Below are 25,806 nucleotides of genomic sequence, written 5' to 3'. Positions count from 1 at the left end.
AGTCCTGGTATGTAGGGACCTTGTCTGGTGCCATCCAGCCTTGGTGCCAACTTGACTTTAGGGGCTGGGAGAGGAGTAGGGGAGTTCAGACTCCACTGACTGTTCAGTCCTGGTCCATTGGGGTAGGTGTGTTACTCACTGGGCCATGCAGACACTTCTCAGGACTGCAGGCTGTGGAAGCCTGAGGGGCTTTTATCCAGCCTTCTTTCTTTAATGGGCACAGCTCAGTCCCATAAACCCCGTGCTGCTCTTCTGGAGCCAGCTGCCGGAGGTGCAAACAGGTCAACTACTGAATGAGTAGCTACGTATGTAGCTGGTTGCTCTCTCTGCATCCTGAGCCTGCCTGCCAGTCCTGCACCCGGGGCTGCCAGGATTCTAGGTAAACTTTTAGTATCGGCCCCGCTTCACCAGAGATGATGATAATCAGACAACAGGGGAAAAAAATGACCAGTGTCAGGCCCCCTTTCTGTCTGGACAGCTGCCTGGTTTGCCCATGCCTGTGTCCAGCTCTGCTGCACCCATCTCCAGGCTGTGCCTGACTCTGCAGAAGGGGAACCAGCTCAGGGAGGACCCAGGCCTCTGAGGGAGGCTTTCTTCCTACCCTCCAACGAAACTTACCCCGTATTTAGTGGGCTTCTCTATGTGCTGCCCCCCAGCACTGGCTGCAGTTTGCTCCCAGCCTGAGCCTGTGGGATGCATTTGGAGCCTCGGAAGAAGTGAAGGAGCTGGAGGACCAGGGCTTCCTGCTTTTGGACCACAGGTGAGGCACAGCCTGGAGAGCGCGGGTGTGCACAGAGGGGCTTTGTTTGCTGGTGGGTGAGACTGATCCCTGTCCTGCTTTCTTCTCAGGGGACTAAGATGCTCTTGGACAGGTTTGGCTGTGCTGGATTCTCTGCTACCAACTCTTCTCAACCAGCTCCAGCAGACCTGGGCAGACAGGGTATCTCCTACCTGATAGCTCCCTGCCAGGAGGCAGGGGCTTGTCTTGGCACATGCAGACAAGCCGCTCATGGATTCTGTCCACCTGGGGAACTGGAACATGGATAGATCTTGCCTCCAATCTGAAAGGCATTTCAGAGGGAGCACTTAATCCCTAAGCATCTGGAGAGATCTTGGCTGTTACCGTACTGGATCCCAGGGTAAGGGCCCCTCTGGGAGATGTTGCATCTATGCAGAGCAGAGAAGACACCAGTTCTTTGCTTTCTAAGCACCCTGTGTGCTAAGTGCTATGGAGAATAAAACGGGTGAAGTACATTTTAACTTTAGAACGAATGCAAAGAAAACTCAAGCATGGCTTCTGCAGTTACAAAAACATGAGGGAGGGAGGTCCTGCACTGTGCAGGCAGCCTCACTCCAGCAGAGGGCAGTAAGGGGCAGCACAAATCCTGCCCTAGCAAAACTCCTTAGAGAGACTTTGCACCCACAGCTCCCCAGAAGGGGATCACCCCCCAAAAGGGGATGTCTCGCTCCCTGCCTGGGGTTAGCTTTGTGGCTGCTGGGTTTTTGTTTGGATCAGACTTTCCCTTTGCTCTGTTATACCAGAGTGTGCGAAGGGTTTGCTGGCACAACTTTCAATATGCTTGGCCTTGGGACTCCAGTGTTGATACTTCCAGCCCAGTTCAGAAGCAGGGCTTAGTGTCTACCTCATCTCCTTTTATTGTTCTTGCTGCCGTGAGTGCTAGAGCCGCAGGTAGGTGGCAGGAATTGCAGAGACCCATCTCCCACTACCCCGGCGAGCTGGGAAGAGGCAGATCCTACCTCCAAGGAGTGCACACCGTGAAGCCCCCATCCTCTACCATGCAGATTGCATATGGATATTGGTCACCTTCCCAGGGGATGCACTGCTGCACTGACCATGTCCGGAGGGGGCTCTGTCCACTTTTACCGACAGAACGCTTGCCATCTACTTTTATATAATCCATAGAATATATCTGTAGAGCTTGGGCAGGGGCAGGGTACCCCAGTTTGCCAACATGCCATGCCTGGGTGAAGGGGTAGATAGGCCCAACATTGGCTGAGTCCAGCAGAGACCAGCTCAGTGCAATATCTACTGGATCACATAGCTTCTGCCTGACTTCTGCGAGATCACTTCCCTTTGAAACCGAAGCAAGGGCTGATATTACTACGCAGGAGCTGGGCTTCCCTTCCACGCTTTATGAAGGAACAGCTGTTGGGAGCTTCTTCAGGTGTGCATCCAACATGGAGTGACTTGCTCGTGCAGCCCCTTGTTATGTGCAGCTGTAACCAGTCATTTGGATTGTGAAATTTAATGAGTCCAAAGTTATCTTGACACTTTAACCAGCTAGTTGTTCTTGATATTAATCTGGTTGTGGTAGCGATGGAGTGGTGGGGTAGCTGTGATAGTCTATGGAATTATGCTGGAGGCAAGGATATTTTGGGGTGTGCTATCTTTTATTGGACTAACTGCATGCTTCAGAGAGATTTTTAGGCAAGCTTCTTAAGCACAAAAGTGTACTTCTGTGAGTCTGAGAGCTCAGGCTGCGTTTGCATCTGAAACAGTAATTACAGTTTAGCTCTAAAATCAATATTTGGAGTCCAGTGTAGATAACGGCTTTCAAGCCCTGGTGACAGTTGTTCAATCAGACAATAATCACTTAAAATCTTCACCTGAATTGTTTTGCTGAACAGGTTTTTTTGTTATGAGCTCCCTGAATGTGAAGAGGGCAGCAGAAAGCACAGGGCAGTGCAGTGCAGAGCAGGTTCTGGATGTTGCAGAGTCTTTCACACGTGAGGGCTCTCTGCATGATTTCATAGTGGGAGGGGAGCAGCTGTGAGTGAAGGCATCAGCCATTCAGCAGTGAGAAGTAGCCATTGCCTGGTCCAGGGTCTTAGCATCTGCTTTGGATGGAGAGATTTGGGAAGCTGGGGTTCTCACATTAGCTCCATCTCTGTGTCCTAGCAGAGATGGACAGAAGGAGCAGTAGTTGTAGCGTCGCATCAAAAGCTTCCACAGCTTACATGTACCTCCCCTTCATGTTGCAGGGTAGGATGGCATCAGCCTTGGGGAGGAGAAGGTGAGTTACCGACAGCAGGGGTGGGGAGTTTGGACCATGAGACCCAAAGACGGGAGTCCTGCAGTGCAACAGCAAGAGGTTGCCTGGTGTACTGAGTGGTGTCAACATGAGATTGGCCTACAAATTGCATTGCACAAGCTGCAGTTAGAATTTTAATTAGTGATATGAGAGACACTTGAGGACTTCAACATGCGTCTGACACCCTCATTGTTATGGCCAATGAGTAATGATCTCTGCTTGCAAGTGCATCCATGTGAGCTGAGGTCCTGTCCTATGTCAGTGTATGAGTAAACCGTGGGCCAGGACACTTGTAAATATTTTGCATTGCTAAATACAGATCTGCATTTCAGTAACCTTTGCACTTCTTTTTTTTCCAGCTTCAGCTGCAATGCCAGGGCTACTATTCCCTACTTGGAGTGACTAAAAGTCTATTTCTGACTGATTGGACCAAAATAAAGCCCCAAACACTTCTTAATTTATATTACACTGATGCCTGGCACCTGCACCTCCCAGTTCAGGGCCCATTGTAATAGGGGCTGTATATACACATAGCATGCCTTGAGAAGCTTTTACAGTATTAGGAGACATGATGGAACAAGGGTGGGCAAAAGGAAATGTGTAATCAGTGGTCAACAGCTGCTTGTTACTCATTGGTGTAGAGTTAGGCAAAATCAAATTTCCTCATAAGCAAACGTCATGGCTTGCTGGTCTTGCCTCTTGGCCTTTGACTCATTCAGGCCCAACACCAAAAGGTGGCTTTATCTTGCTGGGTTCTGAAGAGGCCAAGAAGGTCTGGTGGGATCTCTAGGGCTATAGGAGAATAAACCAAAACATTAGCAAAATCAGGTAAGTTCCCTTCATCTTCATTATGACTGGGGAAAGCAAGAACAAAATTTTCCAAATGCAGCTCCGTTTGGCTACGTGAGGAAAGGAGAGTGATTTCTTAACCAAGGTGTCTTGAGATCCTTTGAAGGGTATAGTAAACTTGGAGGAGATAAGAGAGGTGTGAGGAAGTGAACAGATAAGCACAGGTCCAGGCTCTCCCTGCCTGGATGCTTTTGCACCACCATAGTTTGGGCCTTTCCAAGGAGGTAAATGCTGCAATAACTGAGTGAGGTTTTTAAAACCGGGTACTGCTTAATTCACAATAGTTATGGAGGGGGCTTAAGTTAGGAGGAGTGCCTTGAGTCTGAAAAGGTTGAGAACCAGCGCACTATGCCAATGGCCAAATTGTGCCTTCGGTGATGCTTACATCGCCCCACTGGCTTTGGGCACCAGTCAGAGTAGACCATGGGCCAAAATTAGTGGGGAAAAGCTGGAGAAGAGGGAAGACCTTTCTTCTGGAGCCTTCAAGAAGAAACAAGTACAAAGGAAATCTACAGTCAATGCAGGCTACTTAAACATTTGCGTTGTATCCCTTTGAACCAAGCACGGTGTTTGGCTCGCTGGATGATTAATGTCTGCTGTAAAAGCATCAGAGTTACTTTCAATAAGATGACATTCACATCTACCCTATGTCTGGCTGCAGGAAATGCCTATTAATGTCTGACTAGTCTGAATTCCTATCCAGGGCCCGGGCCAGAGTCCATCCAGATCAATAGAAGGGTTCACATGGATGGCAATGAGCTATAAGGAAGGTTTGAAGAGGACAAGAGAGTCCTTTGTAGGAGATGCTCAGAGACTGAAATGTCCTGGGAGCTTGGGTCTTTCCTTTCACTTACCCAGTGTCAACCAGGCATAACTCCAAATCGATGGCATATGGAAAGCACCTTTAGGGCTATTAAGGGCTTTTAATAATATTCGCTGTCAACCAGGTACGTTCCAGTTCATTGCAGTTATTGCACAAGGCAGTGTTGCCTGTTGGGTAGAGAAAACCGCAAGCTGAGAGGTCCTTTTGTACACACAGCCTCACCATACCTCATTCTCTCCATATCTATATATCATTTGCAGGTAATAATACTCATGCAGTTCAGAGAGGCCTAGGAAAAAAAGCACATAGGGTGAGCACAGTCTCACAAGGACAGGGGAGGGGGGGGGGAAATAAGACAGCTGAATGGAATGCAGTGAAGCTCAATTTTCCCTCATTGCCATATCCTGATTGTATCAAGAATTACAGGCTAATAACTAGTAATTTCACGTGAGTTAAAACATCAACACCGGCCCATCCCCACTAATTAGGAAGGGCCCCCATTTCTACTTCCTGAAGGACTGGCATGTTTACCTGCCATCCAGGTGAAACGCGTGATTAAATTTCCCCAGGGCTGAGGAAACCATGACTCATGTTCTCTTCCTCCTTGGTCCCAGCTGGAGGCAGGGATATTGTAGTCAACCTTGATAAGAAGAGTCCCCCATGTCCTTTGGTAGTGGCTGTGTGCCATTCTGGGAATAGCTGAGGGTCATTCAGAAAGGGTCCCCTGCATGTAATAGGGTTGTGCTGGGAAGAGGAGAGCTCATGTCAGGGTGAGGTTTCCTAAATTGGTGTCTAACGGGTTAAGATGAGACTGCCTGAGCTTAGCCACCCGCTTCCAGCCCTGCATACACCCATGTGCCTTGGTGTGTCAGGTTGCCAACCTGAGCCCGTGAGACATTTTTTAGGTGAATATCTGGGAATTCCTCTCAGTTCTGCCACCAAAAATCTCCCCTTTCCCTTTTTAGCAGAATCCAGGAAAACCCCGAATCTGCTCTTTTGGGGGTTTAGGACAGGGGTGTGGAATGTCCTCGGCGTGTTGTAGAGAAGTAGCCTCAGTGGTCTGTGTCCGTGGCAATGGGAAGCTTTATGCATAGGGAGATGCCAGATTGAAAAGGCCTCCTCTTCACCTAGATGCGTTGAGTCAATGGCAGTAAGAAAGTTGGGGGTCTCTTGAAGGCAGTCGTGGTGTCACTTGGGGCTCCTGAGTGATGAAGGGATCAGAATTGGAAGAAAAATGATTGTTGGTGCCAGTCTCTTGTCATATTTATCAACGCTGGCTGGTGCAGGTGAGAGGAAACCCCCCGTGTCTGCAAACGCACCTGCTGCATGTTGGGAACACACTCACCCTGGCCTGCACCACTGAGCTAAAACCGGAAGTGGATGCCGTCCACTTCATTCAAAATAGCCGTGGGCTTTGGGTTTCAAGCAAGCTGCCAAAGCAGCTCTTCTCCAGGCTGATGGGTGCATAGCATGAAACGCAGATGTCTGTGGTGTGAGCCGCAAGCTTCTTGCTAGGACTTGCCTTGGCCTCGACCTGTCCTGTCTTTGCTAATACAAGTGGTTGCAGGGGCATCCGGCCTGGCCCCCTGGCAGCATTCCTCCCATGGTGGAAAAGGAGTAACCACCCCAGCACTTCTTTCATGCAGCCCGTTGCATGTGGGCACTTGGAAGTAGGTGGTCTCCAGCCACCGTCCACATCTACTCTTGGATGAAATGGGGGGTTGTAGCTGGTTTTCTGTACTGTGGCTGCTTCTGTGTTCATGCCTCATCAGCATCATCCAGGTGGACAGGAAATGTTCCTGTATCCACGTGGCGCTGGCATTGTAGAAGCTCCCGATACCCTGAAGGCGTTTCCATCTCGGAGCGCCTCTGTAGCACTTGCTCTTTTCAAATGCAGTTAACTCAGTCTGACAGCATCAGGCCTTGCCGGGCTGAGGCCAGGTTTGGAGCAGGGAAGTCGTTAGTGTTGGGGTATTATTTTATTGAGCTAAGCTCCATCACGTGGGTTTCTGAGCATTTTTCAGTTACTAACTTCATGTGGAAGATGCTGGACTCCAGCCTGACAGACGTGATGCCTGCTCCTAGGAGCACTGCAATCAAGCTAATTAGCGCAGGACCCTCCGCGACACATGATCAGCACCTGCCAAGATCACTGCGATCAGATTGCTTCCTTGCCTCCGCTTCGCATCTCTAGAGCTGCAAGACACAACCACTGTGACAAGAGCAGCAAATGAAAGCACTTGTCATTTCGGCGGCTAACGGTGCTGAAAGAAAACCAGGCATCATACAAAGCTCTCATCCAGCAAACTTGTGATACGGTGTTTCAAAAAGGCAGCGAGGGAGGAAATCGGAAGGACAAGACAAATAGCAGAGGAGGATACTAGGAATTAATGAAATGGCTGGCACATCATTTTGCTTGCACAACACTTGATATCTCCTTAGTCCCTCAGCGTGGAGCAGTGGCCATCCTCTACTTCTGTGGGTTGTGCAGAGGGAGATAGGGGGCTAGGAAGGGATCTACGTGAGCATGAGGGGGCTGCGCTCTTTTGTACCATCAAGGACTGCTCTAAAAAGGGAAGCAAGGCTGATCAGCTCTCGGGACTCCTAGCTGGTCTCCCTAATGCGGGGTGCGGCCCTGCCAGGCCGTGGTCCCCTTATGCCACACTTCGGCATGACCCGAGCAGATCTTTCTGACGAGGGCGGTGAGGCTCATCTGGGAGAGATGACAAGTCTCTGCAAGCAGCGGTCCCTCTTGGCCCAAGATCTGCTTGAGAGCAAAGGGCGAGCAGAGCAAGGAGAGGGCCTCTCCCAGGACCCAGTGCTGCATTGCGAGCTGAGCAGGCCTGTTGGCGCAGGGCCAGGCTTTTGGGGAGGGGGTCAGCAGCCCCTGGCACAGAAGGGCTGGAGGGCACGGTGCCTCTTGGTGCCCCGGTTGCGTCTCAGCTGCCTGGGGCTGGCGGTGAGCCACCTCCCCGGGACAGGGACAGGGACAGGGACGTGCAGCAGTCCTGGAACTCGCCTCTCCCGGCGCCCAGAGGCTGTGTTGCTAGAGACGGAGGGGTTTCCATGGAGACGGGTAGCGCCAGCCTGCCTGCTTGCCTGCGCTGGGCAGGATGCAACCGTCGCTGCAGGCCCTGAAGAAGGAGGCTCGACTTGCCCGCAAGGTCCCGTCCATCATCTCTGTGTCTGACACCATCAGCAAGGGGAGCAAGAAGGACCCGCGCACCAAAACCCCTCCGGGTAGGGAGGGGGCTCGAGCCCTGCTGTGGGGCTCTGCTAAGGGGGGGCAGAGGGTCCCGGCAGGGCTGGGGGGTCCAGCTGCAGCGGGATACAGCCTGGGGCATTGGCATCATCGCTGCCACGACATAGGCAGGGAGCCTCCCGTTGCAAGCAGCGCTGCACTGGCTTCCAGTGGAGCCTCACGAGAACTGCTGTTGGGTGGGTCAGGCCATCGGTCCACCTTGCCCAGTCTCCTGCGTCGCATCGGGGCAGAGAGCGGATGCTGAAAGCGAGAGCGAACTGGCTCTGACGAGGGTTTTTTCCCCCACTGCCCCTCTCCCCCTTGCAGCCTCCAGCAGTTTCAGGTATTGGAAGTCCTGGTGCAGAGACGGAGCCCCTCGCTGCTGTGCTCATCAGCCACCGCTGTCCCTTTCCTCCAAGCAGTGAATCTGGCTGAACTCTCAGTTTCCTCTGTCTCTTTTGGCAATGAGCTCCACACTTTAATTATGGTAGTGTAAGAGTGACATTGTAGCCGTGATGGGTCTAATGACAGAGATCACCCCGAGAAATCCTTGCCTCTTGCACACTTTCATGACTCAGTGGATGAAAAAGAAGTTATTTTTGTGAGTTTTAAATGTACAGCCTCCTAGTGACCCCTAGTTCTTGTATGGTGAGAGAGAGTCAATAGTAAATCCCAATTTACTATCTCTTTGTCATTTAGTATTTTGTAAAGCCTTATCATGCCCCCCCTTGAGCATCTCTTTTCTCAGCTGAACAAGCCTAGCTTCCTTAGTCTCTCCTCATATGGAAACCCCTCCATACCTCTAATCATCCTTATTGCCCTTCTCTGTCCCCTCTCTAGTTCTCCTCTTTTTTTCTAGGAGTGAGATCCAGAACTGGGCATAGTATTCAAGGTGTGCACATGGATTTCACATTGCTGGCGTGTGTCCAGGTGTAGGAACACGTGAGACTTGTTCATGTGGGACTCTTCGGGAAGAAAAAGTGGGGGCATCTGAATTTCATAATGATATAACAGACTCCCTATGCCTGAAGAAGGACGTTTGTGCCCGAAAGCTTGCAAAGAACAATTTTTCCAACTATTTAGTTGGTCGAATAAAAGACATCCCATCTACACAAAGAACTTTTTCTGCTTATGTCCTTAGGCCACCACGGCTACAACCAACAACCCCATATGGCTGTGACAGCCAGTGGTTCCAGCTGATCTCCTGCCTTTTGAGGCTCCAAGAAAAGATTACCCCACCCCACCCTCTGCGTGGTCCACAATGACCAGGTGGTTTCTTCAAACGGGGAAGCAGGATGTTTCTGATGCAGCACCTGCCCCTGCGCAGTTGATGGGGCGTGTGGTTCAGCGCGCTTGAACGTTTTCAATGGGCAACTTAACAGCTAAGGAGCACGGGGCTAAGTGAGCCTGCAAAAACAGCTGGGCACATTGGCTGGCCCTGCCATCACTCGGCACGTGGATCAAAGCGTCACGTGATCCATTTTTCCGGAAAAATAGTAGACCCTTGAAGCAAATGAGTCCCAAATGCCAATGACAGCCTTTGAGGCTGGCCAAAGTTGCTTCTGTGAAACGCAGTGCTCCCTCATGGTTTTAAAACACATATTAAATGCAATTATCAGGGGCTCTCATAAGGGTGCTGGGGCACAAAGTCAGAATTTTTTGACATTTTTTTTTTTAAGGGACCAGGAGAAAACTGCTAATTGACTGTGTCAGAATGAGGAAGCACAGTCTGGCTCTCCTACTCGTTGTCCTGGTCAGAAAGAAGTCCGTTTCTTTGAATACAGTGAAGAGGAGATCATTTTATAATGAACGTTTGTTATTTGAATGGCACATAGGGGTCCCAGTTAGAGGTCAAGGCATTGCTGCAGTAGGTCTATGCAGACGCCTGAGAACAAGAGGGTCCCTGCCATGACAACTGAGAGCAGCGGTTCTCAACCTTTTCAGACTTGGGGTGCCCTCATGAGTCTCAAGGCACCCCTCAGAAAGTGCCAGCTCTTAGTTTTGACTCATTTTTTGATTCATAGATTCATAGACATTAGGGCTGGAAGGGACCCCAGAGGATCATCGAGTCCAGCCCCTGCCCCAGGGGCAGGAAGGCAGCAGGGATCATAGGATCCCAGCAAGATAAACATCCAAATATCTCTTAAAGGCATTCAAAGTAGGTGCTTGAACCGCCTCCGGTGGCAGTCTATTCTAGACCTTGGGGGCTTAGACAGTAAAGAAGTTCTTCCTTATGTCCAGCCTGAAACGGTCATGGAGGAGTTTGCGACCGTTTGACCTTGTCATCCCTTAGGGCGCTCTGGTGAGCAAACGTTCCTGGTGAGCACTCCTGATAGACTTATAGGTGGCCACCAGATCACCCCTGAGCCTGCACTTTTCCAGGCTGAAGAGTCTCATGGCTTTCAGCCTCTCGTCATAAGGTCTGTTTTCCTGACCTCTGATCATGCATGTGGCTCTCCTCTGCACTCTCTCAAGCTTCTCCACATCCTTTTTGAATTGTGGAGCCCAAAACTGGATGCAATACTCTAGCTGCGGCCTCATCAAGGCCGAGTACAACGGGAGAATGACGTCCTGGGATTTGCTTGAGAACTATCTATGGATGCAAGCCAGTGTTTTGCTCGCTTTACTAGCTGCAACATCGCATTGCAGGCTCATGTTCATCTTGTGGTCAATCCTGACCCCCAAGTCCCTTTCATCCATACTACTAGCCAGCGTAGCACTGCCGAGCCTATAAACATGCTGCAGGTTTTTCCTCCCAAGGTGGAGAACCTTGCATTTTTCAGTGTTAAACACCATCAGGTTCTCATCCACCCATTTCCTGAGCCTGTCAAGGTCAGCCTGGATCACCCTCCTGTCCTCAGGTGTGGATGTTTTACCCCAAAGTTTGGTGTTGTCAGCAAACTTGGCCAGTCCTCTTCTGACACCAATGTCCATATCATTAATGAAGAGGTTGAACAAAATAGCCCCTAGGACAGAGCCTTGAGGGACCCCACTGGTCACAGGGCACCATGACGATTGCCTTTCATCAACCACCACCCTCTGGGTCCAACCACGGAGCCAGTTCCCCAGCCAGCGGATTGTGGTGAGGCTGAGGCCACAGTTTGCCAGTTTTGCCAAGAGGTGATCATGGGATACCAGATCGAAGGCCTTTTTGAAGTCAAGATATATGACATCAATCTCTTCCCCCTTGTCCAGGTGATAGGTCACCTGGTCATAAAAGGAAATGAGATTGGTTAAGCTAGACCTACCTGCAACAAACCTGTGCTGGCTATCCCTCAGGATGTTGCTGTCAGCCAGTCTGTTAAGAATGGCCTCTTTGATAAGCTTTTCCAAGACCTTCCCTGGGATAGAGGTCAGACTGATGGGCCTGTAGTTTGCCGGGTCCACTTTCCTCCCTTTCTTGAAGATAGGCACCACATTGGCCTTCTTCCAGTCTTCGGGCGCTACACCAGAGCACCAGGGCGCTCTCGGAGATCCGTGCCAGGGGCTAAGCTACGATGCTTGCCAGCTCCTTGAGTACCCGTGGGTGTAAACCATCAGGGCCAGCTGACTTGTTCATTCACAAGGTCAGCTTCGATGGAGGGCAAGGAGTCTCCCTCACTCAGGCCTCCCTGACCCACAGTGGGCAGGGGCATCCCATGGGACTTGTGAAAGACTGACGCAAAGTACCCGTTTAGCAAGTTGGCTTTTTCCTGGGCATCAGTTGTCAGTTCTCCCTTTTGGTTTAGCAGGGGTCCAATGTTGCCCTTGCTTCTGCTCCCCACATATCTAAAAAAAGGACTTTTTATTGTCCTTGATATTTGTAGCTAGCTGGAGTTCAGTCACAGCCTTGGCTTTCCTGGTTTGCTCCCTGCAGGTCCGGACCAGAGCAGAGCATTCCTCCTTGGTGGTGGTTCCAGTCCTCCATCCTTTGTAGGTCTTCCTTTTAAGACTCGGGAGGTCCGCTAGTTCCCTGGAGGGCCAAGGGGGCTGCTGTGCCCTTTTGCTGCCTTTCCTCCGAGATGGGATGGACTTTGCTTGTGCATCCAGGATTGCTCCCTTTAGGAGCAACCACTTGTCCTGGACTCCCCTCCCACTTGGGTTGTGACCCTTGAGGGCCTCCCTGACAAGCCTCCTTAGCTTGTCGAAGTCAGCTTTCCTGAAGTCGAGGACTTCTGTATTACTGAGTGACTTGCCAGCTTTATGTCAGATGGTGAAGGTGATCAGCTGGTGATCACTGTTACCCAGCGTCCCTTCGATCGTTAGGTCACTGATTAGGTCGTCCCTGGTTGCTAGTACCAGGTCGAGCAGCGCTTTACCTCTCGTTGGCCCGTAGACTTCCTGCATCAGGTAGAGGTCATCCACGCATGATAGGAAGCTTTGTGACCGCTTGGATTTGGCTGAGCGCTCCTCCCACGAGATGTCTGGGTAGTTAAAGTCTCCCATGACAACCACACATCGGAAGTGCGTGGCCTCAGCCAATTCCCTGGCAAATTCCTGGACAAGGTCTTGACCCTGGGAAGGGGGTCTGTAGTAGACCCCCACTATAGTATCCCTTGTGATGTGTTCCCCATGGATTTTAACCCAGAGGGTCTCAAGTCATCCACCGTGGGTGCCAACATTGGCTTGCAGGGATGCACAGCTTTCCTTGACATAGAGAGCTACGCCCCCGCCCCTTTTGTCCACTCGATCCCTCCTGTACAGGGTATAGGTGTCTATACCCATGGTCCACTCATGGGTGGAGTCCCACCAGGTCTCCGTTATCCCTATGACATCGTATTTATTTGCCTTTAGCAAGAGGACAAGTTCCTCCTGTTTATTCCCCAGGCTCCCAGCATGTGTGTATAGGCACACAAGTGTCCCCTTGGGGACCCTTGCCCTGTCTACAGTTTGTTGCAAGGCTGGGGCAGGGGTGGGCACCCTTAAATGACTTGACCTGCTGGCTTTGCAAGGGTTGCTCAGCGGGCCAGCAGTGGCAGTAGTCCCTCCATCCCCCGGCAGGCTTAGTTTAAAGCCCGGTGGAGCAGGTCAGCCAGTTTGGCTGAGAAGAGCCTCCTCCCCAGTGGAGAGAGGTGGAGGCCGTCCCTTCCCAGCAGCTCGCTGCCTCTCTCACCAAAGAGTGGACTGTGATCATGGAAGCCGAAGCCTTCCCAACGACGCCAGTGCCGCAGTCTTTGGTTGACTACCTGGATCCTCCTCTCCCTCCTCACCCCATAGCCCAAGACTGGGAGGATTGATGAGAACACCACCTGCGCCCCCAACCCTTTAGGGTTTTGACGACAGAAAAAGACTAGAGCGGTTCTTCTGTTGTGGAGAACTCCGACAGCTCGTAGCAGCTCAGAGCGTTTTTATTGCCCTGTTTGAAATCTTTGGGTTTACCTTATAATCATGTTTGTACACCTAACAGTACTAACATTGCGCAGCATCCTGAAGCGCCCTTGAAATGATCTCAAGGCACCCTGGGGTGCTGTGGCACCCTTGCTGAGAATCACTGCTTTAGAAGGAGCAGAGGGACCGAATAGACACAACACTGGGGAGCGCACAGATGGCAGCGAGGGAGCCCCTAGCTCGGGGCAGAAGTGGAAGGCCGTCTGTTTTCGTGAGCAAGGTTGTGATGAATAATGTACATTTGTGAGTGGCAAAAAGTCACCTTCATAAATATTTTAGAAGCCTTGCTGTTTTGTACACCCAGCTGCGCTCTGAGGAGCCCTAATGCAATGTTTGAGTTTCCACATGAATGTTTCCTTTTTTCCCTTTTCATTTTGCAGTGAGTTTCTTTTTTTTTTTTCATTCCATTTTGGTAAGTGCTGAAAAGAGGCTTCCTAAAAATTTCCCTCCTTATGCCTAAACCAGCTGAAAGGAGACAAGGTGATTAACCTCTCCTTTTCCCTGGGTTCTCAGACAGTTAAGATATGCTCAGCACAGGAGATGCTGAATTTTAGTTTTCCATGTATTTTGAAGACCACTTCTGACTTCAGGACATTCTTGTTGGGCCAGGAGCAGAAGTCACTGTCCTTCCTGGTATTTGTGTTTCAGATAAGAAGAAGGCCAGAACATTTGATCAGCCTTCCCCACCGATCCAAGAGGAGCCTGAGCCTGTCATCTCTGTCCTGCAAGGAGATGAAATCCAGGCTCTGGCAATTAAGGTGGAAGACCTGGAGAAGGTGAGTGCAAAGCTTGATGTCCTCTGTTGGTGGGAGCAGCTGTCTTCAGTGAAGCTTCCCTTTTACTCTGGATAGACAGGGGGTCCTGTACCATTTATTTGGGTAGAAACAAGCTACAGGAGCCCTGCATTTGTTCCCTGTGGCCCTGTCCTACTTCTGGTGTCAACTCATCAAGACCAAATCCCAAAAGCAGAGGATTACAGAATAACCTCTTCCAGATGTCAGAATGAACCATCTGGCCTGTTTGGGATCACACTCCTAATATTTAAGAATTCCACATATTTGAAAAAATACTATTTTCCCCTCCTAAAACCCAAGCCAGACCCTACAAGAGGTCGCACCTGCTGCTGAGCTGGGAATTCCTCCCCCTGAGGTCCTTCCCAGCCCCATCAGGACTGCAGTCAGGGTAGGTCAGACTTCACCTAATCTGATGTCTTTAGTGCTTTGGTCCATGCCTTTACAAGGAGGAGCTAAAATGCGGAGTCAGGACTTTATTGGATCGTGAGGAAGTCCTCTCTCCCATATCCAATTCCCAGCAGAATTAGAAGGGTGGAGATGGGTCAAGCACCCCACTTAGTCTCAGTGGGGGTCTCTGTCCTATTTCTATAGCTCCACACTCCCCAGCATCCCCAAGCAGAGGAGAAGACTCCTATTACTAAAACATTCCTCATTCGAAGACATCGGCCTGAAGAAGTTGGGAAGAAAACCCATCTCCTTGTAGCTTATCCTGCTGATGCTGAAGAGTCCAAGAAACCACTGACTTATTCTGGTAAGGTTAAACTTCACCTCTTACCTTTCACACCCGGTCTTCCTAAAACTGCTTGCAGTTCAGAAATAAATCTTACAACTGTGTAGTCTCGGCTATTGTTTCTACCCATTACAAAGAGGTGAGAGGTGTCTTGTGGTCTCGCACCCAGTTCTAATGGCTCTAATCTGTCTCCCATTGCTGCAGGGCCAGGAGGACAGTTTGCTGGTAGCTGTGAACAGATTCTTCCGCACAGCATCTTAGGAAGTCTTCAGGAGTTCAAGAAAGAAGCCTTGGCTAGGGGAGATGTTCAGGTGGGTTTGTAAAATGATGAATGTGCTGCTGTACACTAATGCTGTTCCAGACAGCATGGCGAGTGCAGCCACTTTTGATTTAAATTGGTGTGCTTCAGGTACCTGTTGGGCCTAGGACATGGTTTGCCCAGCTGCATTGCAAACTATTTGCCTTTATAGGTACTGCTGCAGCAGGTCTAGCAAGTCCCGTAGGGAGGAGAGCACCACAGAAAAAGCCATTGCAGTTTCAGACCCCAGTTGCATATGCACTTCTATCGAGAGCATCCAGGCCGAGTAGCCACTGGGAGAAGCTGGTGATGCAACGGCACCATTACTGATGCCCAGTTATACAGTTGCTTGCGTATGGTGTTGTGCAGGCCAGGCCTCTCTTCCATCCAGATACGGTGGAATAAATACAGTGGCAATCCAATGCACTCTTTTTCTTTGCCCCATTTACTATTGTGATGGCTGTTCACGGCTGGAGGTGCTGTTTATAGCCTTTTATTTTCTGTCCAGGTAGCTGAACTGATTGATGATTCCCACCTAGATGTTACAATGGCAGCTTTAGAGAAGTACAGAGAGAAACAAGGGGGAGGGAAGAGGAAAAAGTTTGACTGGACTCCACCGTCACAGCATAAGGCTCTCCAGAACTGGCATCGCAATATGGCCCTCAGGAAGAAGCAGCAGAAATCTCTGTGTAGTGAGTAACGCTGGGGCAGGCTTGTTGTGTGAACCTCATGTGGGCATGGGAGATACAGACACCATTGCAGTAAGTTATTATTGTCCCTGGAAGATTAAGGCCTAGCTAATTTGTGTAATTCTGTGCTATGAAATTACATACACATTTTCAGAGCTTCACCTATTTAAGGTGGGTCGGGGCATTCTCGCTCTGGGGATGCTGACTTGGTGGGTTATATAGTCGTGGGTGGTGGCAGGAGTGAGGCAGAGGAGTGGTGCCGTCTGGAAGGAGGTTACAGTAAAAATGAGTGTTGGGAATGGATGTAGCTGGAAGAAGTGAGGCTGATGTTTTGGGACTGTGGTTAGGAGCGGAGATGACTCCATTGCGTTTGTATTTAAGTGCTGCTTCAGAAACCAGCGGATGAGCTGCTGATGAATCTCTCAGACGATTTCAGAAGAGTCCAGGAAGAGCGTTCCCTCATTGACCGCTGCCTCCCTGCTCTCCATCCTGGGAAGGTGAGCATCTCACTTCTGCAGAGTCCAGACTATTTGCTTCTTGAGAAAGGGGGTCAGTTGGGCTAAGGTGTTAGTACCATGAAGAATTGGACCTAGTGTTGAAGACGCTTACTGATCCACTGCAGGTCCTCGATGAATTGTGGAGCTCTCTGTTATTTTAAAAAGAAGCATAATTTGGGTTTAAAATGTTGGCCTCGTAGCATCTACCAGACATGTATGGGACTAACAGTATATCCACACTGATGCAAATTTTTCACATTAGTATCACTTGATCCTTCAATTAGTTGTTATGTCATTTGGGTTGAGGAGGGGTCATCACAGGTAACACAGTGAAAAGTAAGAGATTTTTTTGTCTTTGATGGTAACCACCTAGAAACGCTGCTTGTTCTGCTTGCCTATGAAAAGCTTCCTAAGTATTCTTCTGAGCCATAGGAGAAGTTGCCTAATGTTTAGCTCCCCATGCCTGTGAGATCGACAGATGAGTTTTTCTTGCCTGAAAGTATCCGTCATTGTGACCTTTGTTTTCCTCCCTAGGGCTACCGCGTAGGAAGTGAGTTCTGGAACCAGTCCACGTATATCGGAGATGAGCTCACTGGCCTGACCCTGACGTTGACCCAGAAGGAACGTGGCTACCCAGAGCCAGTTACTCACATCGGGAAACCTCGGACTATCTGGATGGAGACAGGTGAGGGAACGTCCCCCCAGCAGAGCCAAAGCGTAGAGGGAAAGGGGTGCAGAGCAGCAGAGATTAAATAACCTTCCACTGGTTTAAGCTGCTGGGAAGAGGCTCACACTGCTAGTGGCAGGGCCTTGCCTGGCGAAGCTGGTTACACTCTTTTGGACATCCAGTCGTCACATAGAAGGATGTACTGTGTATAAAAGGCTACACTGCTGTAGTCCTCGTTAACATGGGCTGGACACTGCTATGACAATGGTCACACTGATGAGGCCGTGTGTTCCTCAGAGATGTTGTCCAGGGATATTCGGAGCATTGCATGATCAAAGCTCAGGGAGTGAGTTAACTCAACTATTGAGCCCCTGTCTGGGTGATGCCATAGGTTCCCAGCCACCAAAGGAGCCCCCGTTCCGTCTCACCTGGGACAAAAGTCTTTTCCTGAAGCATCGAAGACAGGAGCTCAAATCTCTCCTGGAAGAGCTGGATTTTAATCAGCCGGTAAGACAAAGGGCCCTGTCCTCAGCACTGTGGCAGTGTACTGTGCACTGTTACCACCACTGCTAAGGCAGCGCATTGCGCATTGCCTCTTCCATGCTGAAGGCTGTAACAGTCTAGCATAACTTGACCTGGAACTTGGGGTCTCTGAGAAAAAACTTGGGTGCCTGAAAATTAGGCCCCACAAAGCCTACAGGTGTGTTCCTCCTGGCTCTTTCCTTCTGGTCCTGTGGATGTTGAAATCTTTTCTTCCTAACTTCAGCAGGGGTGGGGGTGGAGAATGACCCTGTCCCACAATAGCCTGCAGCCTGGTGATTGGGGTGTTGTCCAGGAGGTGGGAGATGTGGGCTTGAATCACTTCAGGCAGAGGAAGAAGTGAATTGAGCTTGGGTCTCCCACTTCATAGGTAATCATTCCAGCCACTAGGCTTGGATAAGTAGGGGACACCAGCACCTTCCCTTTCCACTGCATGTTGGAAGAAAGCAGGTGTCACACCTGTGTTTTTTGGGGAGTTTGATCCTGTCACCTGATGTGTTAGGTGTGCTCTGAAACTGCAGAGTGGATCAAGGATCAGGGGCCTGAGGCAAAGAAACGCCTGGTTTCTTTCATGTGCTGGGCTCTTCAGCCCTGCTATGACTGGGAGCTTTGCGTGTGCACAACTGTGTGCACCTAGGAAAACTTTCAAGCCAAAGACTGAGGCACTTGTGGAGTTAAGGCACAGCTGGGGTTAGGCAGCACCTGAGAGTGGTTTAGACTGTAGTTCGGGTGCAGGTGCCTGCATTTCACCTTGCTTGCACCTACATCTTGGATCTGATTTTTATGTAAGAAGAAAAATTAACCGACCTTTCCCCTCTCTTTCTGCCAATTGCATTTTTGCCAAGGACCTAGATGGACTGGAAGTGATTGGTAAAGGGGAGCCTTTCACTTCTGTCTCAGCACAGCCTTTCCCACCCAGTGAGAAAGATAAAGAGGTTGCCTCTGAAAAGCCGGAGAGTCCGTAAGTACCGTTCGATAGTGACAATAGATTTTGGCTCTTTGGTCATACCCTGTTTCCCAGTCCATCCATGGGCCTTACCTTTGCTCCAGTCTTTGGTGGATTTTGCCTCCGTTCCATCCTGTGTCCTCAGGACTGAGGCAGGACCTTGTCCTCTTCAAAATCTAGTTGGTCTACTAAAAGATATCACCTCTACCATGAGTCCTGATTGCTTGTCGTCGTCAGGAATGCTATCCTGCTGCTTCTTAGTAGAGATCATGGCAGCCTCATTCCTGGAAACAGCAGTCCAAAGGCACTGTCTGTAGTGAGAGGGACTCTGATTCATTTTCAGTCTGTTGGCCCCTGAGAACCCCACAGATGAACTGGTTAATCGGGAGTGAACCCAGAAAAGAGTGAATTAGATCATTATTTCTTTGTTAATGTGTCCCTTGAGAACCACCCTTCTGTTCCTGAATGCCTTGGACCTGGCTTGCACAAACCCAAGCAGACATGAACTGTTTCTCTGTTCAGCAGAGACCCCTTAGAAGATTATCCAGATGTGGTTCCAGAACCCGTGTTCGGTCCGTCTTTGAATTTCTGTGGACAGCCCGCTCGCTGGATCAGCGGCAGCACCTCTCACAAAGTAAACTGGCACTTGCTTTGTAGTATGGTGAGGCTGAACTTGCTTTGCTTCCCAAGTCACAGCTGCACAGTGAGTGCAGCTCCTCTCCCACGTGGCTCGGGAGTTATTCTGAAGGGTACCGAGTGGCTGCTAAAACTGTGCTTGCCTGGAGGGGTTGCGAACAAAGCCAGAAGAGCTCTCTTCAGGTTTATCAGCTGAATCTCCCAGCCCTCCTCCTTATACTGTGACTTTGAGGTCCCTTCCAGCCATGCTTCTCTATGAAACTTGGTGCCTGCCTCGCAGCATGTTCTGTTAGGATCCCTCCAGTAGTTTAAGTTCCTCTCTAGGTATCACTAAGACAAGGCAATGCTAATCAGTATGAAGAGACTGTCATCTTTGGCTCTTCCTTGTCCCCATAGGATGAAGTTGGCATTGCTGCCCGGCTCACCTTTGAAGTTCTGGCAGGAGAGAAGGTTGAATCCTACCTGACCATGAGCAATGATGGCACAGCTGCCATCTGGTATGATTGGCGGAGACTGCCCCAGAAGGTCATCTTCGAAGAAACCAAGATGAAAGGGATACCACGTTTCTACTTCAACACCAGACCGGGTAGGTGAGATGCATGTCTCTTAAAACTCAACAATGCCAGCGCAGTCATGCGAGGTGGACTCTGTTCAAGGGTTTCATGAGGATGTGAATCCAGACCAAGGTTGGAGCAAGCGTATTTGTAATTTGCCTTAGAAGGCTGCCTCGGGCCTCCAGATCAGACACTATGGGGACAGCTCCCATTCAAGGGGACTCCAAGAAAAGTCTGCGAGTCCTCAGACGGTGGATGTGCAGCATGTCTGGCCCCTGTCATTTCCTGATAGATAAATGGCAGCTAGACCCTGAGATGAGTACTGGGCTCCAGGTAAAATTACAGCTTTCAGTATGGAGATAAAACTCCATTCAGCAGCCTAACAGGGAGGAATTAATCTGGAAGTAAGTTGAGAGGAAGTATGATCTCCAGCTGAAAGCTAGCAAAGACCAGGAAATGAGCAGATCTGTGAAGTGTCAGGACAGGGATGCATCTGGCCAAGGGCACTCTTGTCGACAAGTGCCTGATGGGTTTGCTTTGTTGTTTTAGGTGTGATTCTGCCTGGGGAAACTAGACACTTTTCCTTCTTCTTCAAGTCAGAGAAAGCAGGGGTCTTCAGTGAGTCTTGGGAGTTTGGCACGTGCCCTGAATTATTAGGAGGGGCTCTGCTGAAGGTATCCCTGTGGGGTATTGCTGTGTACCAGGACAAACTGGCTGGCCTAAGGGAGGAAGTGAAGGTAACAGTGTGGTGTGTGAATGTGAACCTTGAATGAAGTGTGTAAGCACAGAGTACAGGATGGCCTGGGGGCTGCCCTCTTTTTATTTTCAGGAGATGAGGGCTGCAGGTGAGGTGATTATTTTTGCATATAATACACCTGGTTACACAGGGTTTCTAAATCCAGGTGCAGGAGGGATTCCACATGGCACCAAAATCCATTTTCAGGCCACCTGTATAAAATCTGATCGTGTCTGCCTTATATAACTTTCCTTGCTCCCCATTTTTTCTTTAAAAAAAATGCTTTCTCTTTTTTTTTTCCTTTTTGACATTCATTCTTTATTGGTGTGGCTGAAGCATAGTTATCTATAGCACATCAATCAATTGCAGAAGAGTTTGAAAATTACACCATTATTTTTAAAATCCGGATATTTTTATGATCATTTTAATGGCCGTCATAAATAACAGCGCAAATGTGTGTACTTGTATGTCTCTGGCTGCGGCTGTGCTTTTAAAGTAGCGTGTCTGTGAATTTAGCTATGCGTGTGTGTGTGAATCAGGGACTCAACTCTCTCTTGTGTTTGCCTTGACGCTCCAGGCTGATCTGGCCAAGCGAGAAATGGCCCTTATCGTGGAGGAGAACCTGAAAGAGCTGCTTGATCGAATTCGGACGCCAGAGCAAATCCCATCTCCAGTGAACACTTACCTCACCGAAGAAGATTTGTTCCACAGGAAGAATCCAGGGGTGAGATCGGCTATAGGGTATCTTGGCTGATGTCCTGGGGAATTCAATTTCCAGGGTCTATGAGAGGGTTGATGCATCTCAAGGCTTCTAAGTCAGAGGTTGGAAGGAGATAATGTGTTGGTTTTAATCACCAAATCCTAATTTGCAAAAAGAGTCTTGACACCTCCCTCCGTTTTCCTCTCCTGCTCTCAAAGCTGCACTATCAACACCAAGTGGTGAAGGACCTCCAAGCGCTGTGGAGTCAATCCACAAGTGTTCCCCCACCGTCGGAGGAGGACGAAATCTCTCAGCAGAAGAGCGCCATGCAGGAGCTGTCCAGCCAGAAGGAAATCTCGGGTTGTCAGAGCACCCTGAAGGTTACTCGCCGGAAGAGTGTTATTGAGGAGCTCACCCATCAGCCAGCTCCCGTGGCAGATGAGGAACCGACCCAGTCCAACTGGAACTTTTCCTTCAAGGATTTTAAGCAGGTGCTGACCTCCCTGGGCTCTGATCCTGTTGTGATGAGGCAGCGTTGCTGTTGCCGGGTTTGATTGTGACATCATGGCTGTGAGTAAGGGGTGACTCATTGCGTGTCGTAGAGAACCGAGCTCGGAATGGATCATCCTTCAGCTCGACTGGCCGCTCCCAAGATGTTTCCAAGGGAGACTTTTGTGGGCATGGCGTCATCGTTTAAAAACAAATCTGCCTATTTAATATTCACTCTAGTAATTTGCTGCTGGAAAGCTAAATCTTTTAGTGGGAAGGAAAAGCCCTTATTCCAAATCCTGGGATGAGTAGATGTAGGGTAGAAGTGTGATAAAGCCCTTATGGCTTCTTCGTGGCTCCTTCTGCTCAGAGACTTCTCTTTTTCCAGTGCAGGATTAGGGGGGTCTAGACATCACAACAGAGCATGGCCAAAATCCACACTGCTGCTGCAGTGCCAGCCTGGTCTCTAGCAGGCCCAGCTTCATAGTTTCATAGTAGCCAGGGTCAGGAGGGACCTGAACAGATCATCTACCCTGACCCCCTGCCGCAGGCAAGAATGAATGCTGGGTTCACAAGACCCCAGACAGGTGATCGTCCAACCTTCTCTTGAATTTGCCCAAGATAGGGGCGAGGACCACTTCCCTGGGAAGTTGGTTCCAGATTTTGGCCACCCTAACGGTAAAATATTGCCTCCTGATCTCTACCCTAAACCTATTCTCCAACAGCTTATTACCATTGCTCCTTGTCACCCCAGGTGGTGCTGGGGAGAAAAGGGCTCTGCCTATTCGCTGTTGATCTCCCATGATGAGCTTGTAGGCAGCCACCAGGTCCCCCCTCAGCCTCCTCTTGCTGAGGCTGAACAGGTTCAGGTCCTTCAGTCTCTCCTCGCAGGGCCTGTCCTGCTGCCCTCTCACCAAGCGGGTGGCCCTCCTCTGAACCCTCTCCAGGCTGGCCACATCCCTTTTGAAGTGCGGCATCCAGAACTGGATGTAGTACTCCAACTGCGGCCTGACCAAAGTCACATAGAGGGGGAGTATCACTTCTCTGGACTGGCTTGAGATGCACCTTTGGATGCACGACAAGGTATGGCTGGCCTTGCTGGCTGCGGTTCGGCATTGGCGGCTCATGTTCATCTTGGAGTCAATAATGACTCTGATCTATGCTTTCAAGAAGGGAACTCCCCAGCCTGTATGCACGCTGTGGATTCCTTCTCCCAAGGTGCAGCACCCTGCATTTGTCTATGTTATCAGCCTAGGTCTAGCTTTCCAACAGCGAATTACTAGAGTGTATATTAAATAGGCAGATTCATCAGCTTGGGTTCTGTCAATATAGGTGCACTGGATACATGCTTTCATACTTTTGATCCCCGTTTTAGATCACCAGAAAACTCCTTCTAGGCCTCTAGGACTGCTTGTGTCTTGAGCTGAGGAGTTGCTTGCTTTGCTTTTTATCCCACCAGGCTATCCAGTCAATCCCTACAGAGGACCAGCGAGAAGCGGCCCTGGCACAACTCAATAAGGCAGCATTGGAGCTTTGTATGGAACAGAAGCCAGCTCAGTCAGATCTCCTCTACCAAATGTGGTAGGTTACCATCACAGAGAAAAGCCTTACAGACACCCTCATTTAAGCAGTTGCTCTGGCCAACTCCAAAAAGAGATTTCATATTTATTCCATCTAGGGATCAGATAACTATCTCCAGCAGTCTTTTTTTTTTTTTTTAAGTTGAGGTAGAGCAGCTGTCCAAGTGCTAGATGCCATTTTACTCTTGGTAGAAATCAGAGCACTGATCTCTTGCACATTGGGGAATGCCAGAGATCCCTGTTCTCCAGGACAGTTTGCTGCCAAAGTCCTGGTTTACATTTATGAGGACCTCCTGAGGCCTGCCTAAAGTCTCCATCCCGGATATCGGTGCCAGCTGAGACTTGTCTGGGCAACAAGTAGAAACATTCCTGACAAAAGAAGGCAGCAGCTTCCAGATATGTATGAGTCTGATCTACACTGATTCACCAAAGTGGATGTGTCTGGAAGAAGAAGGGATCTAATTTCACAGTAAAACTTTATGTTGTCAGGCCTTGTGTTTTAATAACCTGCAATAGCTCTTGTTTAGTAGCAAAGCGCTCACATTCATCGTTTTGGGGCAGAACAACACAGGAGGGGAAACGAAACCCCTCGTTACCCTTGTCCGTCTATGCCAAGGTGCATACAATTGCTGTCCCTCACATCTTCTGTCCAGGGCTAATCCTGATACCTTTGTCTCAGTCTTCAGCTGTGGCGCGAAGCAATTGATGGTCTGGTGAGCCACTCTCTGATGCTGAGATCGCTGCTGGGCATGCCCGAGAAGGACCCTTATGTAGAAATCGTTCCAGAGGAAACAGGTACCTTAGCATCTTAGCACAGCAGCCTAGAAGGCCTTGCAACAAGAGCTCCTGTGCCTTGGAAGATCATAAATGGATTTCAGTACCATTTAGCATCAGGAAGCTTTACTGAACTTTACCTGATGTGTCTTTTTGAGCAATTTCCCTTTTGAGCCCATTGTGATAGAATGTGTGAGAAAAATTACTGATGCTGTTCTGGTGTCAGAAAGGGATAGCACCTGTTGGCTTAGTGGGATGACAATCCTCGTAGGGTTTTGGCATTATTAATGCTAATAATGTCACATTACCTTAGAGGCTGGAATAGCATTTGACAGGGAATGTTTAGGACAGTGGTGCTCAGCCTTTTGGCCCCAAGGGCCTGGTCTTCGGGCTGAATTGGACCCCATGCACCAGGATCAGGCCTACATGCCTGGATTGGGCCCTGTGTCTTGGTGGCCCCCATGCACTAGGATAGGGCCCCGGGCCCTGCGCCACCCCCACATGCAGGGATGGAGCTCCATGCCACCCCTGTGCACTGGGCACACTGGGATTGGATCCTGCACCAGCCTAGCCCACAGAGTCACAACCTGTGGGGTTCTCCATGGGGTGCCCTATGGCCCGGGTGACGTGGCTCTGGGGGCTGGATCTAGCCCACAGGCCAAGGTTTCAGCACCCCCGATTTAGGAATAATGCATCCTGCATTTGTGCAGAGGGTTGGGCTGCATGATCCACGAGGCCCCTTCCAACTCTGCAGTTTTACAGTGCTATGACATTATTGATTTTATGTGACATATCTATCACTTGTTCTGTCCTTAAGCCTCAGGGAGCTGGAAAGGGAAGGTACATTGTGGTGCATTGCATTTAGACTGCCGAGATGCCCTGGATATGTGACTTTGTACAGGGTATGGAAGCACTGCCCTAGCATTATTGGAATTGTTTGCTTTGCAGTGGACTCAAAGCAAATTGTAAAAGGAGGAAAGGAGGAGCGGAAAATCTATTTGAAAGACGAGAAGAAGACAGCTGGTGGGAAGGAAAAAGAGGAGAAAAAAGGAACAGCCAAGTTAACAGGAAAAGATAAAGAGGTATGTAGTAGGGTGCACCATGGAAATTGAAGAACTAGGTCCTGGAAGACTACACAAGCCATCACAAGGATGTGCACTTTGAGGTTGTGTACCACCATGTTCAGGCGAAGACCTGATTCCTTCTCTCTATGAAAGAGCTGCCATTTTTCATATGCAGCTTGCTTTGCCCTTTAGAGGTCTGTGATTCCTCCTTTGACTTTTCTTTCTGTGAGCAGGAGAGGCCAAACAGCAGGAAATTAAAAGGGGATAAAAGATTAAAAACTTCCAGTTTTGTACGGGAGGTGAAAGAACTGATCTTACCAGTGGACACTGTTGATTCAGAGCACGCACTACCTCGCCAGGAACAAGTGGACCCCACCGTACTTGAGAAATACCATGAAAAGCTTTATGTTGGAGTGAGTTTGGCCAGCCCCTTACCTATTCTCTTTCTCTTTCCATCCCCTTTTTTGGTCATGTCTCCCTAGTTGCTTTCATTTTGGCCCATCCCCTCTGCTTATAAGCTTCAAATGAAGCTAAATAGAGAAATGAGCATTTGGCCAGATGGACAAGATTTCTTTGCAGAGTTTCATTGCAAAGGTTGTTGTCTTTGTTTTCTTTTTTAGGTGTACAGCCTACTAGGTTCAATGGTGAGCACCATGGCTTCTCTAATGGAGGAGCTACCAAAAAAAGGATGCCTGGAAGCAGGAGATTGACACATTTTCTTTCTAAAAAAACATTACTGATGTTCTCTTTAAAGGAATAAATGTCCATGTTTATACTGA

The 25,806-nt window shown here is 49.6% G+C and overlaps 2 protein-coding genes across 4 annotated transcripts in view; both read left to right on the top strand.

Moving 5' to 3' along the window:
• RSAD1 (radical S-adenosyl methionine domain containing 1) overlaps positions 1-3,388 on the top strand; it is a 6,633-nt gene extending 3,245 nt beyond the window's left edge. Inside the window, exons 8-9 of the mRNA XM_014601778.3 lie at positions 657-760; positions 850-3,388. Coding sequence (XP_014457264.2) covers positions 657-760; positions 850-955 — 210 coding nt within the window. The 3' untranslated portion in view covers positions 956-3,388. The remainder of the gene's footprint in view (positions 1-656; positions 761-849) is intronic.
• Positions 1,050-25,806, top strand: MYCBPAP (MYCBP associated protein). 3 transcript variants are annotated; one of them, XM_019494334.2, is made up of 21 exons: positions 1,050-1,139; positions 3,004-3,035; positions 3,413-7,965; positions 13,982-14,109; positions 14,719-14,878; positions 15,062-15,168; positions 15,664-15,847; positions 16,226-16,341; positions 16,876-17,026; positions 17,400-17,515; positions 18,394-18,509; positions 19,017-19,128; positions 19,527-19,716; positions 20,234-20,421; positions 20,998-21,144; positions 21,339-21,611; positions 23,069-23,190; positions 23,869-23,984; positions 24,912-25,045; positions 25,261-25,440; positions 25,648-25,806. In XM_019494334.2, exons 3-21 carry the CDS (start codon positions 7,839-7,841, stop codon positions 25,735-25,737), a joined length of 2,757 nt encoding a protein of 918 aa, XP_019349879.2. In that variant the 5' UTR covers positions 1,050-1,139; positions 3,004-3,035; positions 3,413-7,838; the 3' UTR covers positions 25,738-25,806. The 3 variants fall into 3 exon arrangements, with proteins under 3 accessions (XP_019349879.2, XP_019349880.2, XP_006258706.3); XM_019494335.2 differs by lacking the exon at positions 3,004-3,035; XM_006258644.4 differs by lacking the exon at positions 1,050-1,139 and having other exon boundaries at positions 2,947-3,035; positions 19,020-19,128.

This window comes from Alligator mississippiensis, chromosome 8 (genome assembly GCF_030867095.1).
Source record: "Alligator mississippiensis isolate rAllMis1 chromosome 8, rAllMis1, whole genome shotgun sequence".
Lineage (NCBI taxonomy): Eukaryota > Metazoa > Chordata > Crocodylia > Alligatoridae > Alligator > Alligator mississippiensis.
This window is presented reverse-complemented; position numbering and strand designations above follow the sequence as displayed.

Coding starts and splice junctions, on each gene's coding strand:
- MYCBPAP (XM_019494335.2), top strand. CDS start 7,839: ATGCAACCGTCGCTGCAGGCCCTGAAGAAGGAGGCTCGACTTGCCCGC. Junction 17,516..18,393: donor AGCTGGATTTTAATCAGCCG/GTAAGACAAAGG, acceptor ATTTTTGCCAAG/GACCTAGATGGACTGGAAGT. Junction 25,046..25,260: donor TAACAGGAAAAGATAAAGAG/GTATGTAGTAGG, acceptor TTCTGTGAGCAG/GAGAGGCCAAACAGCAGGAA.